Genomic DNA, 20920 nt, shown 5'->3' with positions numbered 1-20920 from the left:
TAAAAAGAACAGAACGTAAAACGTACAGACTTTTGGAGTAACAAAGACTAGCAGGTTTAGTAAATTATAAAAGTAATAGAGGGAAACAAAGAATCGTAAATCGAGAATGTTTGTGTAATAAATACTTTAGGTTTAAAGATTAGCACAAAACCGAAAGCATCAGAAAATAGCAACAAACCGGTCATTTGAGGCTGTAAAATTAAGAACTCGGTTCCTTGTGATAAACGTAACTAAGCCTTTTAATATTACTGAAAATAAAAAGAATAATTTCGATTTGGCATTATTCAGATGTCCGTCCTTTCTAATTTTATCTAAATAATGATACCGATTTTCCATAGATTAAAAACTATTATTCGGTGTTTTAAGGGCACAACGTTGTTTCAAAGCGAATCGATGTTATTGATCCAAAGACAGGCTCGATCGGATCGTTTTTATTGCAACCTCCACGGATAATCGTTTTTAATCTTTATATAAAAAGAAATTTATATATATTTTTAGTTCTTATTTCACTATGAACTACTGGCTATACCAATCGACTATGAATGTCAATCGGTATAATCTGGACGAAGCGGTAATTGAATGTACTGATGGCAGAATTTGGAATATTTTTTCTTATAATTATCCAGTCAGACAATAGCACTGAAATATATTAGAAATAAGACTTACATCAAGAAAAATTACACTCCTAATTTCGTAACCAATCCGTATAAACATAACAAAAAAACAATGGTTTTTGTTGTTTTTGATTCAATAAAAATGCATTTTTTTTTTTAATTTCATTAGGTTTTCTTTACTTTAATTACATAACTTTTCTCAGGACTAAACTCTAAACAAATTTTACCTCTCACAAATTTTTGTCATGAACGAAAATGTCCCGCATTATTACGACTTTCGGACAGGCGTTTCTGCGACAGACACAGTCAGCAACATCATAAGCATAGGTGATAGTTTGGTCGCCGAGTCGAGTTGCGGAGGTCGGCTGATATAAAGGGGCCGGAACTGGCTCCGGATACGACAAATGTGTCGGTCACGCCCGGAAAACGGAGAAAGGAGCGTATCGCCTTCCAAGAGCAGATCGTGACGGTGCTTTCCAGTACATCGGTTAATACCTCAAGGTACGACTGAATGGAAAGCGTTCCTTTCGTGTGGACACATAGCCGAAGCTCCAATTAAAACTGACAAGACAGAGACCGCGTTGAGCAGGCTTCTCAGTAATGCGGAAGGTCCGAGAGCTTCTAATAGGCGAGTTTATTCTTTCTCGGCATGCCAAGTTATTCTTAGACGGGTACAGAGGAAGATCTCACAGCGTAACTGTTTTGGCTTCAAGACGAACTCCTCTGAGACTGCCGAGACTTGCTCGCGAGGTTCTGGAAGACTGCTACCGCGGAAAGGACAGGGGATCGTCTTACAAAATTATGGCCAGGTGGCAGTCCCGACGGGAGGCAACAGACAAGGGAAGATTAATGGACAGAGTAATAAAGGGTATTCCGTCGTGGATCGGTAGGGAATTCGGCGACCCACTACCTTTCGAGTGATGGCTGCTTCATGTCGTATCTGTAGGATGCAGAGAAGACGACCCATATAATGGCGCCGTTGATGATGTCGAGCAAGTCGTTTTTGTGTCCATCCTGATTCCCTTAGGGAAAAACACCCGCCTTTCGGTCGTCACACAACCCCCTCCGTTCACTGCCCAGATGGGCTTTACCTTGCCCAGGTAACACAACACTATTATCAGTTTGGCCTCTCCAAGAGGCGGACGGATTTAAGGATCCATATACGCCAGTAACTGGGCCAGTAGACGCGAAAATATAGTTAACATCATGCTTAAGAACGCTTAGAAGCGACATGCGATCTCCGAGATTGCGGAGGAGAAGGTAAGGTAATCAGCCTGCGGGAATAGGGGCGTCTGTCTTCGTCTGGTCGTAGATTTACATTTTCCGTTGATACCCGTAGGCGATGAGTTCTTACCATCCCTTTCCGTAAAGACGATTCTGTGATAACCCTCGGAGACCGTGTTTTGCTTACGGATGGTCCTGTCTTTTTGTTTTGTAGAAGGGGATGGGTTTTTCGGTGGAGCCTGATTGTTTTATTGTAATTCGATCAGAGATCAATTTATATGCGTATTTTTTAATAATTACAGACAGTTTTTTTTATATATTTGCGTAAATATTTCTATTCTATGTTTTCTTTTACAAAACTAGTGAATAACGGCAGTGGGAAAGTCAGGAAAAAATTAGATGAGTACAGAATCATATTCACTATCGTATATTATTTAAGTCGTATATTATTTAAGGTTATTTAGGGCTAATTAATGGAAATTTAACCAATTATAACTCTCGTTATAATATATATATATATATATATATATTTTACGTACGGGTTTACCAAATGTTATCACGAAAACCGAAGCTATAAATCGAGAGAAAAGAAGTCGATCGGATTGATTAAGAAACATTTATTTACACAACAAACTTATAAATTGAAGTATCTTTCAAATAAAACCGAATCCTTTCAAAAATACGAAATACATTTCAAATATATTTTAAACCGATCTAAGGTAAATACAAATAAAGTAAAAACTTACCTAGTTTGTGGTATTCCATATTTTATACCGACACCGACTCTTGGTAATGCTTTTATGACTTTTTTAACGGTCGACTGGTCTGGAAACGCGAACATAATTGAAGCTGTAACAAATAAAATAAAACAATAAAAATATATTCTTCGATTAGTAATAGTATTTTGCTGATAATAATTTATATCGATCTAACAATAAAAATAATGAAAATGCTACGTGTATGAAAAGTAAGTGTATTTATAAAAATAATCGTTGTAAAAATTGTAATTTTTTGCTTGAAAAGCTTCTTTTGTTCGATAGCATAATAACGAAAAAAAGTACATGTTGCGATGGTAATACTCCACGTAAGTTTATTTCGTCGCTATACGTAATCATTCAGCAATTACAGATCCCATTCGCTGTAGTTATTTAAAGTTCACCTACGTATTACAAGACATAGCAACGTGATAACCCGGCAATAAAAGTTTCCATAGCGACGACTACCATCAATTAACAAAGACATTTACGCGATTGCTTCGCAGAACAAAAAATAATTCATTAAAACTGTACTAAAACATAAAGAATTATGTAAGAAGAAACTGTCCGCAAGGCGGATGCCGCGTTTACTCACAATCGATCAAAAGCCTTAACAAGTAAGCAATTCTTAAAGTACAGCCTGGAGCTAATTCGACGTAATTAGAGAAATTTTTAAGCCGTTTTGAAATAGTTGAAACTTTAATACTTCACTACCAACTTGAAACGGCCAAAACAATGTTTTGCAATCGGTATTACTTGCCCCAAAGTAAGCGAAAACTGTTCAATCATCAGTAAAGATGATGGCCGTTATCTTTTAAGATTCCCGTAGCATAATGCTCATCCACTTTCTGGAGAACAGAAAAAATATAATCGGGTAACATTATGTATCTTCGCTTGTTTTCTAAACCGGTAAATGAAGCAAAAAAAATTATATTCGATAATAGGTCGGTTTTGCAAAGAAAAATTGTTTGAATTACACTACGAAATTCTTCCGCATCTTCTCTATTACCCAGATTTAGCATTCGGACTGTAATCTTTTTCCAAATATGAAGAAGTGGCCGGCTGGAAAAAGATTTTTATCAAACGATGAAATTATTGCCGAAACATCTACCTATTTTAAAAACGTAAATAAATCACAGGGTAAGAACGGCATCGTTCACCTAAGTGTATAAACTTGAAAGGTGATTATTTTGAAACATTTTTAAAGTTTTTTCCCGAAAAATCGGGACTTTATTTTTGCACGGACTTACAAACATTGCTAATAATGTTGCAAACATCTATTTACTCTTCATGACAATAATTTAATGTCATTTTATATTATTTAAGGCTAATGCATTCGTAACAAGTTGATGACAAATATAACTATGATGGAAGGGGGTTTAATATGATCAAAGAACAGAACCGATGAATATACGGAATATAGAGGGGGAGAGTTACATCAGATCGAAGGTTGATTATTATAGTAGATTTAGGGGGTTGTAGGAGTGATAGTAATAAGGTTAAACCGGTGTCCACTCAAAAAGGGTGGAAAAGAGGTGGCTAAAATAGTAGTATTTAGATGAGAGAGGAAATCAAAGAGGGGAAGGGTGAAAGAGTTTGCACTTAGAAACGTAAAATCCTATTAGCATCTATTCTCTGGGGAAATAATCAAATTATTTTAACATTTTACTATTATTGTACAAAAAGGGGAGAATAATAAACAACAGTATCGGTTCAAATCATACATGCGTATGCGAATACACACGAAAAAAATTTAATTATTTTTATTTCAGAAATTTATAGCAAAGTTTTCTTCGATAAAATACATTTTTTATAAGAAATAAAATAGGCTTTAAAATACTTATTAAAAAGAACAAAGTAATAGTTTGTCAGTTCTTTAAATTTGTATTTATATAAGTTCATGGCAAATTAAAAAAACTGTTCGTCCAAGCTCCGTCCTTATATTTACTGCGCAAAGAAAATGAACGATATAAACAAGTGTGTAACCCACTAATCAGTATTAGTACTATTCATATTACAAAATTTAATTCGTTTAATAACAGTATCTACAACAGTAAATTCAGTCATCGACAATCTTTAGTCCGACACTTCCAGTAATCCGACACTCTTCGTCTAACCGCTGATCGGGTAAAAATAGAAAAATTTGTAAAAAATGATGTCGGTGATGAAAGTGATCGGTAAACACTAAAGTGTGGCACGTTGCCGTTAACGGTAGACGATGCACTTTATGCTTGACTTATCCAGGAATATTCCAAACATACTCTTTTTTCTAGCGAAATCATCAAAGAAAAGGCTATGCTTTTCTATAAAGAAAAGAAAATTTTCGCGCAAGTGACGGATGGTTCGACGAATTCAACAAGCGGTATGAAATTTACTACCACAGGTGAAAAACATTCTCGTGATTTTATTGCCGTCGTGCCACATAAAGAAAAATTTATAAAGGCAGTCCAAGAGTTGGGTCTTGGTCCTGACCGGATTTATAATGCCGATGAGAGTGGATTATTTTGGAGGCTGCTACTGAAAAAAAACATTCGTCTATTATGCTAAAAAGAGCGCTCCATATCGCAAAAAATCGAAAAACAAAATTTATGCCACGTTCCAACGCGAGTGATACCCGTAAACTTGAATCGCTTGTTACAGGGGAGTCCAAAAATCTTAGGGCTTTCTGTTAAATAAAAAATCAAAGCCGAGCGTGGATGACAAGGGAAGTATTTTTTGAAAGGTTTAATGAGCGGTTCGTGTCATCGGTAAAAAAATTCCTTGAACAAATACAGTTACCAGAAAAAACACTGCTACTTTTAGAAAACTGTACGCGGCACTCGGATGAGGAAGACTAACCAAAGATGGGTTAATCCGTACCTTATTTCTTCCGCCGACTGTTACGGCTATCGTTCAGCCGATAAAACAAATTACAAAAAAGAGTCTAATGTATAGTGTAATGAGTAAATCGGAAAATACGCCTATTTTAAAATTTTTAAAAGAAATAAATGTTTGATCTCGCAGAAACACGGCAAAAGATTCGAGCCAAAACAATAGCGTGCTCTTGGAAAAATCTGTGGCCAACTCATTCTCTATTACATTTACATGACAAAAGCAAAAAACCAGTGGAAAATGAAACCGACCTCATACGAAAGTAGTATCGGTTCAGATGCTTAAATAAATGACATTACGGAGTAGCTAGCCCAACTTTGCAGTCACAACACAAGATGACTATTATCGAGCGGAATCGAAGATAAAAATTATCAATTGTTAACCGACCGGGAGATAATTGATGACGTGCTGGATAGGGACGAAGACAATGATGACAGCAAAAACGTGACACCTTTACCATCTATTATTAGGGTAGGTCACAAAAGTGCTTTGAGTGCGTTTAACTGCGTATCAAGTGAGCTGAAGTAAATGAAGTAGCAGTTGCCGATATTTTAACATTAAAACATTTGCAAGAAAATAATTTTAAACTATCCATTAAAGCAAAAAAAAAGAAAAGACTATTGACCAGTATTTTTGTTAAGTAATTAGTTGTATTATTAGTTTCTTAATCAAATTACATCAGTTATTCAGATAAGTGAATGCATACGAAAGTACTAACGTTTTCTGTTGGTTATTCCATTGAAATTATGGTAGTTCCAATAATCCGAAAAATTCCGGTAATCCGACATTAGGGCTGCCCGATGTTGTGTCGGCATATCGACAGCCTACTGTACTTAACTGGTGCAGTGCATTCCTTCTAACTTCCTTCCTTCCCTAAGCTTAGAATTAACCAGCACTAACTCGAATTTGTAGTAAGCTCTAAAGAGAAAAATTGATAGAATGTAATTTTTAATTTATTAACATAAGTATGTATTAATATATATTTTTTAATTTGATATCTATTTTATTTTCACCATTTAATAAATTTGAAAGAGTTCCTAATAGTCTACGATACATTATATGACACTTAGGTAAGTTCAATAATAAAATATAAAAAAGGCAATTTTTAGGGAATATTTTTTAATTTTTTTTTTTAACTTAACCGTTGTATCGGCTAAAATAAGCTATTATATGAAACGCTACCCGTAAAAAAAGAAAAAAACACAGTTCGAAAGAAAAAGCCCAAGTATGAGAAACGTGCATCTTGATATAAATAAGCATAACAACGGTGTAGAAAAATATGATTAAATAAAGAAAAACTTATAATTATATGAGCTAAGGCTGTTTGGAGAATTAAATATTTTTTACCCCAATTTTTCAATTTACTTACCGGGTTGGTCTAGTAGTAAAATCGTCGTCGGAAATCAGCTAATTTTCGAATTTGAATACTAGACAGTGTACTTTAATAGTTGAGGGTTCGATTAACCGTACATCTCAGGAATAGTAGGCCTGAATCTGTATAAAACTACACGTCATTAATATCATCCTCATCTCATCGGGACGTGGGGTTGTTTATCGTTTATAGATTCGATTACAATGTACACATAGGAGCAAAATTTGTTTTTTCTTTTTAATTTAAATTGAATTGGTCGTTTAGCTCTTCTTTCTTCAGTCCAACCTCCTCCGTTCAGTCTTTCTTTTGACCTACAGGAATCTTAATTAAAAAATGTTCTTTCTGTACTGTTTTCGATCTAGACAGTCATTTTCTATAACGTTGAACTTTTTGAGCTATTCTTTCATCTGTTTAACATAACCACCTCGACCTTTGTTGTTCCAGAGTTTATTGAAAATCTGTTTTTTTTTAGCCTTGATTGGTATATTCGGACCGTTTGCCCGTAGAATTTTAATCGTCCTTTTCTTATTTTTACTTCCAGGTCCACAATCTTATCGCATATTTCCTTACAGGCCGGTTTTCTTATTACCAGTGTTATCAAAGCTATTCGAAAGGATTTTCCTGGAGAGACGTAGGCGACATTTGGGAAAAGGAGTACGGCCTGAGCAATTTGGTTTCAGGGAGGGCCACTCGACGACCCTCTAACTGGTTAAAATAATCGACAGTCTTATCGGAGGCCTAAATAGAAAAGCGGTAACTGCAACCGTTTTTCTAGATGTGGCTAAAGCCTTTGACAAGTTTTGGCATAGCGGCTTGCTGTATAAACTCGATTTGTATACGACGATTCCCTGTCGCTATGTCAGATTGATACCGGTTTTATTTACTAGACCGACAATTTGTTGGCAAATTATTATGAATCCGGAAGTGTAGATTACGCGATCGAGAGGCTCCAACGGCAATTGGATCTAGTAGAACCGTGGCTCGATATGTGGAGAATCAAGGTCAAAGGTGAAAAATCGGTGGTAATGATATTCACATACAAGATACGTGCTCCAGCCAGGCAGCTGGAAATCTCAGGAGAGAAAATCCCCTTTGGGAAAACAGTCAAGTACCTGGGAGTAGTTCTCGATAAACGGCTTCCCTTAGGAGAACATGTTAAATACGTGACCCAAAGGTCAAAAGCCGTCAGGGCCTCACTATACCCGGTACTGAACAGTGCCAGCCCATATCCACTGGCGACCAAATTGCTCATTTTTCGGCTATACGTCCTGCCGATTCTAACATACGCTTACTCGGCACGCGGAGCTTTGTTGAACTCCACGCTTCGAAATAAATTAGAAGCCGTCCAAAACATAGCGTTGCGGACGATATTTGGAGCACCGTGGTTTGTCAGAAACGTAACTCTTCGCTACAAAGCGGGATTACACACCGTATCCGTGGTGGGGGTGGCGCAGGCACGCAGACTGTTCGGGAGAGCGGCCGTGTCCGAACACGGCCATCTCCGGGACATCTGCCGAGAGGACCGTACTCCACAGGGTATAAGAAAACGGCCTCATGCCGTATTAAACGAACCACGGTGAAGAGGCGGTACGAGAGTTAAAAAATGACAAACCAGGCTTAGGAGCCTCTATATCGCGTAACCTATAAATAGAAACCGCGCGAAAATTCCGGCCGCGAAAGTGACAGTTTTCGCAATTAAATTTTGTTAAAATTGTATAAACGTTAGACAACACCCCACACCGTCCCACGAAGAGACCACAATTTCACTTAGTCAACATATGCGACTCCCTCCGGAGAACGGGGCGTATTTCTCCCTCCAAATAACTAGGGCTGCGGTAGGCGCATTCCTGCTAGCCCATAGCTGCTGGTATCGAAAGGACTTCAGCGGATGGACTGAAGGAGAATCACGCCGGGATTACTAGGCTCAAAAGCTTAGTCTCCCGCGGTCGGAACCGGTAAATAAATTTCACGCTGGTCCATACGAATAGGAACGCAAATTACCAAATCCGTCCATAAATAAAACTTAAAATTTATAACTGCCACTAAATAACCGATGAAACCCGCCCGATAATAGAAAGATACAGCAGCAAGGGACATTGTCCAAGCTCTGCGATCTGTAGGGAGAAATATTGAAACTCCCGCCATTCTTGCGTTCCGTTCCGTTATCGCATATCTTTATTTGATCTTAGTCTGTGGCCTTCTCGGACAATAAATTTTTCTTTCTATCTCAAATAGATTTTCTATTCCAGTTATATTTGTAGTTTGCGTGCCGTACAAGATTACCGTTCTTACAACTGTACTATTCAGCCTTAAGAAAGCTTCTTTTTGTTGTAAAATAGTTTTTGTGTAAAATTTTAGTCGTTCTAATTTGTGTCTTTTTTCCTCGATCGCTAGTTTATCGCTTCCGATTTTACTAATTGTTTCTGTAATATATTTAAAATAGTCCGTGATCTTAATTTTATCAAACTTTGTTTCTATTGTATTTGTGGGATATTTACTGACATTTAACAGATATTATCGGCCAAAAATTAAGAAAAATATTTTGTTTTTAATTTCAATTTAATTTTCTTAAAATTGCTCGGGAAATATATTGAACATTACAATTATTTCTGAATATATACGTATATATATATATATATATATGAATAAAAAATATTCAACATGTATGAATGAAAGGAAATTAAACGGTTATAAGGTTTGAAAAAAAAAAACAAAACGAACGACTAATAGATATATTTAAAAGTAAATAAAGAAACTTTATTGACTGTTTTATACTTCTGACCAGGTTTCCTAAACAAGATCATTTATATACTGTATAACCTAATTAGGTTATATATTTCTGAGACAAAAAACAACATACGGGATAATAAAAGAGAGGTTTTTGCATTACAGTATTCAATTTTAAGTATATCTTATAATTTTATACGGTTTTGACTTACGATTTTTACTTTAGAAAAAAAATTCAAACTTTTTCCTGTAAGTAAACAAAATTATAGCGGTTTACCAAAATAAAGTTTTAAATTTTATTTCTTATGTGCTATGAAACCAGTTTTGATGTCTCGGTGAAATAGTGATTTCCGACTTTATTCAGTCTTATTTTTTAGGACAAAAACGTTAAAACATCATATTATAATAACCAAATTACGACGATTCAAACGGTATAATTAGCTTCTTTCTGCATCGCCTCGTTCAAAAGTTAGAAGTTATTTCCCAAATATTATAAATTTTACATTACTGTTATATAATAACAACCGATTTATACAAAATAGATTTAATTTGTTAAATAATTTCATTTCGGCAAACGAACCCACCGAGTTGGGTTAGTCTGATGGTGAACGCGTCTTCGAAAATCAGCTAATTTCGAAGTCGAGAGTTCCATCCTTCAAATCCTATTAAAGGCAGTTACTTTTATACGGATTTGAATACTAGATTTCGGATACCGGTGTTCTTTAGCGATTGGGTTTCAATTAACCACACATCTCAGAAACGATCGACCTGAGACCAAGACATTTACACTCATACATATCATTCTCAATCATCCTCTGAAGTAATAATACCTTACGGTGGTTCCGGAGGCTAAACAGGAAACAACGAAGGTCGGCAAACGAGTTACGACAAAGCGTATATATTAAAAAATACATGCCTGGATGGTATGTTTTTCTACTCTGTTATAAGATCAATATAAATAAATGTAGAAAAAAAAAACTTGTAAACGGTGTATATAAATCTCTTTTAAATATTTTATTTAATAACTGCTACCTTCATTATAGATATTTAACTTTTTCCACGCCGAAGTCGCTATTGAATTACGTTATTACAAAGTGATAAATTAAATAAAAGTGGAACGATATAACAGATAGCCGACAACACATTTGTAGGACTTAAAGCCGCTTTTCGGGAAAGTCCTACAACTGTGGGTTGTTTCTGATGCACGGCTCACATGGAAAACTTAATTAAAAATATTTATCGTTTTATTTAAATATAATATTTTTTCGTTTATTTAATTCAATGATTCTAACTAAGCCCGCGCGCGTAGCGTATTTAATACGCGCGGGTAGGCGGTATTAGCGGCGTCGGTCGCCACTAACTAAACTAACGTAAATTTGCAATTTAAAATAACAAATTTTACTAGTAAGAGCGGCAGACTGACGTATCCGTTAGGCTTAACGCACCAGGTACCAAGTCAACCCGGGGATCAGGTTTCGAGATCCAGACAAACCGAGTTTGCAGTTTAAATATTATTCATTCATTAAATTCTACCGCTCACCTGTGACGTCACAACATAGCACTAGGTTAAAGCATTTTTCGGGGTGAGGGTGCGATTTTGCAAATATTATTGTTTTTTAATTGTTAAAAATGCGCCTAAGAAAAATAACACCTTAATTAGACGAAATCTCGAAATACTGAGGGATACCTTGCTCTACAGCCTTACCCCCTTCATCTTTTAAGTTGAAAATTTAACGGTATCAGTGCCCCATATACAGAAGTAATCTGCCCAAGTTTGGTCAAAATTGGTCCAGTAGTTTTGGAGATGCAAGGTGTGAGACACCGATCGCACACACGTACATACAAACATCCGGAAAATTTCCATCCGGTTTTTTGTGTTCTTTAGGTGTCAAAACGTAAAGATCCGGTGAAAACCGCGTATGCCCAAATCGGAACGATTACAATACTTTCTCTTCTACACCTACAGCTCCGCTATAGCGCTAGACGGGAAAGTAAAAAAAATTGGGGGGGGGGGGGAATTCTGTTTCGAAGTCTGCTTTGGGTGTAGCAGCCAAAATATACATCTAAATATATTTTTTAATTATTTCAAATATCTCTACGTTACGGCAGTATATAATAGTATAAGAATAAATTTATTGCTAATTTATAAAACTTATTAAAAAAAAAATGACAGACCTTTTCTCTCGGTATAAAAATTAATTAATAAATAAACTAGGTAAGTAATAAGAATTTTTAATTTGATTACAACTAATATTGTTAAACATTAACAAAAGCTGAAAATTTTCACCGACATTGTTGCAAGATTAATGGGCTTCTTTTTACATATTCAAACCCCATAACTGTGGCGACTCGCAAAACAGAATAAAATTAAAAGTAATCTACTCATTTTTATACTGTATATAAAGATATTTGCGTAAAACGAATGAACCGCAAAGTCGCCTTAAATGATAAATTACGATTACTTTTTTCCTTTTTTTCGTTACATTTTGCACAACAGATGTCTTCCGTCTGTTTTCCCAGTACAATTTCATTTCGTCTCGTTTAACTTGTTTTTGTTCATCAGTCCACTGCCTCCCAGTTCTAATCTTATCTGTAAGTTTCCGGAAAATGTGTTTATTAATTTTATCTCTAAACTCAGTTGTAGTTCGCCGAGGTCCTTCTTAACTTCGACGACCCGATCCGTAGTCACTTTCATATTTGTTAAAAAACTAAAGACGCGTTTCGTTAACCTATCATCCCACATCCTTGACCCTTCGTTTTCTCATCGTCGACGTCAGCGGTTCGTTGTTCCCTTTATAAAGTTCTTCGTTACTTCTTAGTCTGTAAGATCCGTCTTCTAGTTTTCTCGGTCCCAATATTTTCCTCAAGATTCTTCTTTCACGTATTTCCATTTCCTTCAGTTCATTCTTTTTCTTGAGTATCAAACATTCTGATGCGTAGAGCGCCTCTGGTTTCAGCACGGTAGTATAGCGTCTTATTTTTGATCCGTATGACATACTTTTTTTGTTGTAGATATTCTTTGTTATCCCGTATGCTCTTTCTAATTTCCTGGTCCTTTCCGTGTTAGCCGCCTCATCGAGTCCATTAGCTTGAATAATTTCTCCAAGATATTTGAAACGATGGACTCTCCTGAGTTTCCCTCCTTTTGTTTTTATTTCTTTCTCCTTGTGATGTCGGTATTCCATGTATTCCGTCTTCTCGTAAGATATCTGTAGTCCTGTCCTTACGGCTATTTCCTCTAGTAACTCTATCGATTCTCTAGCCTCTTCAACATTTTTTGTAATTATTGCTATACCATCTGCAAAGGCCAAACGATCCACTTTTATTTGGTTTTTACCAGCTCCTAGTCGTATTTTTTTTTAATCCGTTTTCCTCTTTCTTCTTCCACCATTCCCTTATTATTTTCTCGAGGATTAGATTAAACAATACTGGCGACAGCCCATCTTTTATTATATACTTTTTTAAATTATTTTTAAGTATAAATTAATCAAGATCATCCCGTCGGGTAAACTTTAAACTTTAAACCGTTAGTCTGTCATATTTAAAAGAATTATTTTTCGTATAGTAATACTTTTACTCGCTGAAAAATCACATAATGATAAAAATACTCGTAACCGCGTAGTTCCAGTAGGTTTATAAAATAGATCGATAAAAAGTTAGATATATTTTTATAATTATATTAACTATATATTATACAAAAAAGTTAAGGTTTGTCTATAAATAATGACAGCGTTTCTTTTTCTATGATTACACCTTTAAAAAGAATAGAAAATATTAAAACAGTCGCCTTTTTACTTCCTTGTACGAAGTAAAGGAAGTACATTGTGACGGCGAAAAAGTTCAGTTTTCAGATTTCAACGGAAATATCCATTCTGACTATCCCTGAATCCATTTTGACTAGTTTCGGCGTACATATGTATCTCGCATAACTCAAAAACGATTAGCCGTAGGATGTTAAAATTTTAGATTTAGGACTGTTGTAACATCTAGTTGTGCACCTTCCCTTTTGATTGCAATCCACTGGACCAAAAGTGTCCAAAAAAACGCAAAATCCAAACAAATTTGATTTTGGAATTTTTCTTAACAGCAGTAATAAGCCCTCATTGAGAACTTTTCAACGATATATCATAAGCGGTACTTACTTTCATCGGTTCCAGAGTTATAGCCAAACAAAACTTTAATTAATAAAATATTTGGATCTTAAAAGGGTAGGACACATCGGTTCGAATCCGACTCATCTTTTTTTTAATTTTTTTTTAAATTAAATCTATTGAATTATTAACTACTATTAACCTCAGATTGTAAAAAAAATTTACAATAAATAATTCGATAATAACAATAAAAAAAAAATATGAAAAAATATCAGAAGTTATTAATGAAATAAAATGTAGTTTTCATTTAAAAAAAATTGTGTATGTAATTTAATAGGTGTACAAGAAAGTGTTGCGGTGTCCACATCAGATTTTTTTAATGAAAATTTCTGTTTATATAAGAAATTTGTTTCAACAAATACAAAAATAGCAGGTAAAACAACTCGAACGAAAGTGTAAGATGTTTATTTTAAATCACTCAACATATCTAATTGTAAAAAATGACTTTTTTTACCAGTTAAAAATTAAAGATTTATTTTGGCGTAAAAGTTTAGAAGGTATAATAATTAAAGCAAATATAATATTAAGTTATATTTATAAAAAAAAAAAACTATTTAGATTTTAAAGGGGGTTCTTTTTTTCCATCTTGCAGAACACATTTTTATTGTAGTCCATGGAATGCGGTTAAGTTCTAATAAAATATTTAAAAGGGACACGATAATAAAAATGAATATAATTTGAAAAAACTTTCAAAAGGAACATACTTTATAAATTTTATTAAACGTTCCCGTCCGGGTAATAACTGGTATTCGAAGTAGGATAAATTCTTTTTGCTTTTACTAGCTGAAACTAATTCGCTGCATTTTATAAAAATACACAAATAAATATCTTATTCCGATCGATTCATAATAGATTATATAGATCACCGAGGATTAGGTATATATATATAATGAATTATTATATTATATATAATATAATAATCCGTGGCCGCTCCACGGATAAAAAAAAGAAGTGCCTCAAATATTTGTCTGGGTGGACCAAGGAAAACCGTAGTAAACTTCGATCAGGGCGGCATATTAAACATCTTTAATTTTGTTTTAGAGGTACCCACCTTGGGCTATTCCGGTAGCCCACCACCCCCGCAGTTCCCAGGCCGAAGCCTTTGCCTGCAGTCCTCAAAAGCCCTCGGAACTATCATGCCAAAAGGCATTCGCCAGGCTAAGATGTCCCCCCCTCAGCCATCCTCGGCATCCCTCCGGCCTCATCGGGAGATCCTCGGACCGGCACACAAATGCCAACCCGGTCGTTTTTCTCAACGTGATCGCCGTCTGAACAGCCTCAAACGTCCTAGCACAGACGATCCACGCAACACCTGCATGCCCTGCTCACAATCACAACCAATCTTCAGCCATGGGCCGCCCTACCCTATGCGGAGTCCCGGTCGGCTCAGACAGGAGACATGACCCGGGCGAGCCATGCAACCCTAACCAGCCGGGCTGTCCGACCTACCTACCCCGAAAAACACAGCCAACAAATCGCCGAAAGGCATCTAAGCCAGCCGCCGAAAACAACAAGGTTGGAACATGGAAGTCCAACCCGAGCAATCTGTCCCTAACAAAGGCATACCGCACACAATCATACAAAACATGCGCCACGGTCTCTGGCAAACCACACTCCGAGCAATTCGGACTCTCCACCAGCCGAAAAGAGTATAACTTCGCACGGAAATCCCCGTGCCCTGAGAGCACCTGCGTCATCACATGGTCCGGCTGCACCCGGCAACTCACACAACGACGCCGAACGTCCGGCAACAGAGCGTAGGTATGCCGCCCCACCGTGGCGGCATCCCACCGTCGCTGCCACTCCTCAAATCCGGCAAGCTCAACACCTCTTGCACCATCAGCCGTCCACTGACCTGATCTCCTCAAGCGGTACTTCTCCGCTCTTTCCCATGCTGTTATGTCCAGGGGCTTCACCCCAGCAATCACCGTCAGGGCTTCCCCTGACACCGTGCGGTACGCCTTCGTCAACGCCAACAACGCCAAACGCTGCGGCCGGTTCAACAAGGTCCGATAATACCTCGCATTCAACCGCTGCACCCACACAGCAGAAGCATATAACATAATGGCCTCAAACAAACCTTTATATAATATCATCAAGGCCGCAAAGCCTAGGCCCCATGTCGAACCCGACACCCGCCGCAAACTGTTAAACGCGGCACATGCCTTACTTCCCACCGACCGAAAGTGCTCCCTGAACGTGCCTCGATCATCCAAAAGCACACCCAGGTACCGCTGACAGTCAACAAACCGCAAACGTTGCCCGCCCAAGCGAACAACGGGTCGTCTCTCCGGGTGAAACCTACCTCTCAGCATCATTGCCGTGGACTTATCGTAATTGAACTCCAGCTTATGCTGCCGAGCCCATACCATGAGCTGCTGACACGCCTTCTCCACTTTCCGTTCCAGGTCTACACGGGAAACCCCCGGTACCAACAGTAAAGCGTCATCCGCATAAGCCACGACTCCGCATCCAGGCGGGAACCGCACCCTCAACAACGTGTCGAACTCAACCGACCACAACAGGGGGCTGAGGACACTACCCTGGGGGCTCCCCTTAGACAACACCTTGGTGCACTCACAATGTCCGCGACGGAGCACCACTCGTCGATCTCGGAAAAAACTGCGGAACAAAGCCATCTCCTCCTGCGTCAACCCACGTCTGCCCAGTTGATAAAGGACAGACGGCCACCAAAGGTTGTCAAAAGCACCACGGATGTCAAGAAACACACCCAAAAGGTATCGGTCGGCATCCGCCATCGCCTGCTGGACATGGCGCATGGCATCTTCCGGACCCGAGCCACGGCGGAATCCAAATTGCCGCTGACTAAGACTCCCGTTCTCAACAAAACGGGCCGAAAGCCGAGAAAATAAAATCTTCTCAAACACCTTTCCAACTGAGGACAGCAACGTCAATGGACGATACGACGCCGCCTGAGCGGGGTCCCTACCAAAACCCTTGTACAGTACCACCAACTTCCCCAACTTCCAACACCTTGGGAAGTCGGACACTCTTAAAACAGAATTAAACAAATCAAGTAAATCTCCCAGGCAATAGGAAACAGACCTCCGCAGCAACTCCACCGTTATACCATCCAGCCCAGGGGCCCTGCCTTGGCGCATCGAGTAGAGAGCATCCAACAACTCCTCCTCTGTTATCAAAGCTGAACGCTCCACAAGAGCCATCTCTGCCACCCGACGGCGAATGCGGCAATGATAAGCCGTCTCGCCCACTAGACTATCATCCGGCAATATGCCCTCAAGCAGCAACTGCAACACCGCCTCCAAATCCGTTTCCATACCCGCAGGGGTCCGCAGGCCGGAAAAGACCCGCTCCCTCTTCTGCTTCCCAAACGTGACCCGGTAAACCAGGCCCCAGGGATCCTTTCGGCCTTGCTCAGTCACAAAACTCCTCCAAGAGAGCCGCCGAGCCTCTCGCACTCGAGCCCGGTACTTGTTACATTCACGCCGGTACGCCGCAAACAAGCGGACTCGATCACCTTCATCACGAGCCCTCTGAGCCCGCCGCCGAGCACGGCGGACCTGCAACCTCATTTGGGCGAACTCAGCAGTCCACCAAGCGGAAAGCCGTTCCCTGCCTGTGCTGCGCGGAATTGCAGAGTCTGCCGCAGCCACCATCGCCTTTCCAAATTCCAGTGCAGCCACATCCACATGCCGGTCTCGAAACCGCCTTCTCCAAACTCGCAGACCCTGCTGCAAACTGCGGCCAAACAGCACCCAATCGGCACGACTCAATAGATAGCGGCCAGGCTCCGCCAACTGAACAGCAGCACCACCAACACTCTGCGTCTCCACCTCGTACAGCAGCAAACGATGGTCGCTAGACGACTCATCGGACACTCTCCACCGACGGGCTTCCAAAGCACCCCTAATCAATGTGACATCAATATTCGTGCCCCGAAAGTGTCGGGCATGCCCACCATACGTCGGCAAGTGACCTTCCTCATTCAAAACCAAGAGGCCGTGCCGCACCACAAATTCCTCCACGGCACGGCCGCGCAGGTCCGTCACTGACGCATGCCACAACCCGGACTTCGCGTTAACATCGGCACCAAACAGCAACAAGTCGGCCGGCAACGCCCGCAGTATCACGTCCCACTGCCGAAGATGATCCTCAACTGGGTCCGCATACTGGAAATACGACGAGATCAAAACAAATTCACCACCAGGCAGACAAACCTTAGCACAGACATGATGACTAGTGGAAACGGCATCCAACCTCAAAACCTGGTAGACCCGCCGCACCAACACCACCGACATCGCTGCCTCAGACACATAAACGGCGTTCCACGAACGCGTGAACCCCGTGACCTCACCACACACAACGTTAGGCTCCTGTATCAATAAAGCATCTAGCCCATAGGCATCCGCCAACCGCTCCAGCTCCACCTGACTACAATAAGAGCGCCCAATGTTAATCTGACCGACCTTAAACATCAGTCCGCAATATCATCAGTTCCCGTGCCCGCCTGTACGCAGGGCAATCCGGACTAAGACAACTGTGGTCATGCGGTTTCTTCAGCCGTCGACAATTCAAACACACCGGCTTACCGGCCGCCTTCCGAACCGGACAATCCACATTTTTATGACCCTCCTCACCACAGTGTGTACACAGATCAGCCGACTTGCATTGCTTGGCCATATGGCCCAAGCCAGAGCACTTGAAACACCTTGTCACCCTGACGAAGTCCCGGATCTTACAGGCTTGGTAGTCAATGAAAACTCTGCCTGACTCCAAAAACAACAGCCTCAGGGACTTTTCACATTCCAGAACGTAATGGACCAAAGGCCCCTCCTTCTTCCCGGTGCGGAACGCAACCCTCAACAGCTTCTTAAACTCGTCGGGCGCCAACTGAGTGTTCTGGACCCGGATCGCCTCCAACAACTGGTCCTCCGTGAGGCAGCTCGGAACATCATATAGGATCATCCGAGGCCGCAAAGGCTGAGACGGCACCGACTTCATTACATAAGGGCGTAACAGTTCATTCTCCCTTATCTTCTTCTCCGTGTCACTATCATTGGCCAGAATACGCAAACCTTTCTGGTTTTCTTTGACACTCACAATTCTCAGCCCCTTCTCTTTGGCCCCTAACTTCTGGACCACCTCCTCCTTAAACGCCACTTGCGATGTCTCAGCCGGTCGATCCACCAACACGACCTTCTGGCGGCGCCGACGCGACCGCTCCACCACAGTTGAAAACAACGGCTGATCCCTCACCACACCTTCTGGAACACCAGCAACATCTTTCACAGCCGCGCCCGTCTTGTAGCCATCCACAAAACCTTGCAGACGTTCCACCCGACGCATCGACAAAGAGTGAAGGTAGCGCAACTTGCGCAACCGCACCGACACGAATGCCGCTGTCTTCTCTTTCACATTCCTACTGCTGCCGATGTGCTCTTCCAGCTCCCCTATCACACTATCAAAAAGGGCCGCCAGCTCTTTCATCCCTTGGAGGGCAAGCGCCTCCGTGGCAACCTGGCTCTCCACCTTCTTCAACTCCAATACTGCCTGCTTCCGGGCCTGCAAAGGCGGCACTCTCGCCGTCGATGGCGGCAGCCCCAGGATCTCTTCGACTTCCAAGTCCGTGTCCGAACAGCGCCCAGCAGATGACGGCACAGGCTGGGACCGTACACCTTTCTGCCGTAAACGACTGGCCGGAGCCTCACTATCCGAGGGCGCCTCCGCCCCACGTCTCTCACCACGCCGAGGGGGTGGCGACCCCTCATCACAGCTGGAAATATCTGATAAACGTCCCCTGGACGCCATATAGGTGGAGCTATTAACGGAACACCAAATAAACAGCAAATAATAAATAGAATATAACAAATAACAAAAAAGTAATTATCGGAGGCTTGGTAACCTCAAGAAAAACTGCGAGCAGACGCAGAAACAATGTATACAACTTTACCATAAATGCCAGCAACGTCGGCAGACGCTCTTCCCGTCGAAGGAAATTAGAAAGTGTGCGCAGAGTGACGCCGGAGGCCGGAAAAAGTAGCCACCTCACGACGCACCCCCCGGACACCGCAGACCCGCCAGCCTACCCAAAAAAGGGGCCACTCAGCTGAAGGAAAGCACCACAACCGCCTGCGAGGGAAGTGGCGCCTGGCTCCATCTTGTCTTGAAACAAATGCCGTACACGCGCTTCCACCGCCGGGCTTACACCCGGAGTAACGCCGCCGAGTCCGCCGTACGCAGGACCCGCCATCTGAGCACGTATGCCGGCCGCTACCCCGCTCATTACCACAGCTACGGCAGCCCGTGCCCCGTCCAGGTTACACGAGCGAACCGCAGCAGGGGAGAGAAGGACGCCACGACACCGCCGGCTACAAACCGCCGCCTCACCTGACTAAGTCGTTACGGTGGGCGTGCCCCTGCCGGCATCCATTGCAGAGGACGGCTCTCGACAAACGTCGCTGCCCATACAGCGCCGAAGCAAACCGCGAGCAGTGTCCGACGGCTTCCACCCGCCGTAGCAAACAATCCGAATACCAATGCCAGCCGCACGGGGCCCACTTCTACGCCAACCCGCCGTCTGTACCCACAGAGAACGAGCCGGGTTCACCTCAGAGAGGGTCAGATTGCGGCCCGTCACCGGGCCAACTTGCACAATCAAGATAGCATGTTTTTCAAACCCCGCACAACTGGCTCATGGCACCGGGGGGCAAACCACACTATTGGGCCTCCGGTAGGTCTCCCTACCCTCAACCTATGAACAGACAACTTAGTTGCCAAAACAGAATACACAAAACAAATAAGTAAAAGAAATGAAATTAGAATGAATTAGAATGAGATAAGACATACGCCACTGCACATAAAAGACACATCAAAGCACCACAACTCGCCATAACACAGGCTCCGCGCACACTTACTCGAGGCAAATTGTCGCAACTGTCGACCCACGTCACAATCCAAGAAACAGAGCATGCAGGCCAATAATTCTCGCTCTCCCACAACACAAAACTTCAGGTGGATTCCGCGAGGCGTGCCCCTACTGCGACACACTACGCAAAGCGCAGGCCGACTTACCGACACACCCCGGGCCCCCTGGTCCACAACAAGGAACCACCAGGACAGCCAAACCGAAAACCAAAACAAATTTTACGAGTGCATACCCAACAACAAAACCCAGATGACCAAGAAGCCAAGCGCCAAGCGCACAGCATACTCGACCAATCCAGA

The 20920-nt window shown here is 41.1% G+C and overlaps 1 protein-coding gene across 1 annotated transcript in view; it reads right to left on the bottom strand.

Moving 5' to 3' along the window:
• rg (A kinase anchor protein rugose) overlaps positions 1 to 20920 on the bottom strand; it is a 1091579-nt gene that overhangs the window by 72951 nt on the left and 997708 nt on the right. The window contains exon 42 of the mRNA XM_075379107.1: positions 2585 to 2687. Within this exon, the coding sequence (XP_075235222.1) occupies positions 2585 to 2687 (103 nt within the window). The remainder of the gene's footprint in view (positions 1 to 2584; positions 2688 to 20920) is intronic.

This window comes from Lycorma delicatula, chromosome 11, assembly GCF_047948215.1.
Source record: "Lycorma delicatula isolate Av1 chromosome 11, ASM4794821v1, whole genome shotgun sequence".
In the NCBI taxonomy this organism is placed as follows: Eukaryota; Metazoa; Arthropoda; class Insecta; order Hemiptera; family Fulgoridae; genus Lycorma; species Lycorma delicatula.
The sequence above is the reverse complement of the archived record's forward strand: the minus strand, read 5'-3'. Positions and strand labels throughout refer to the sequence as shown.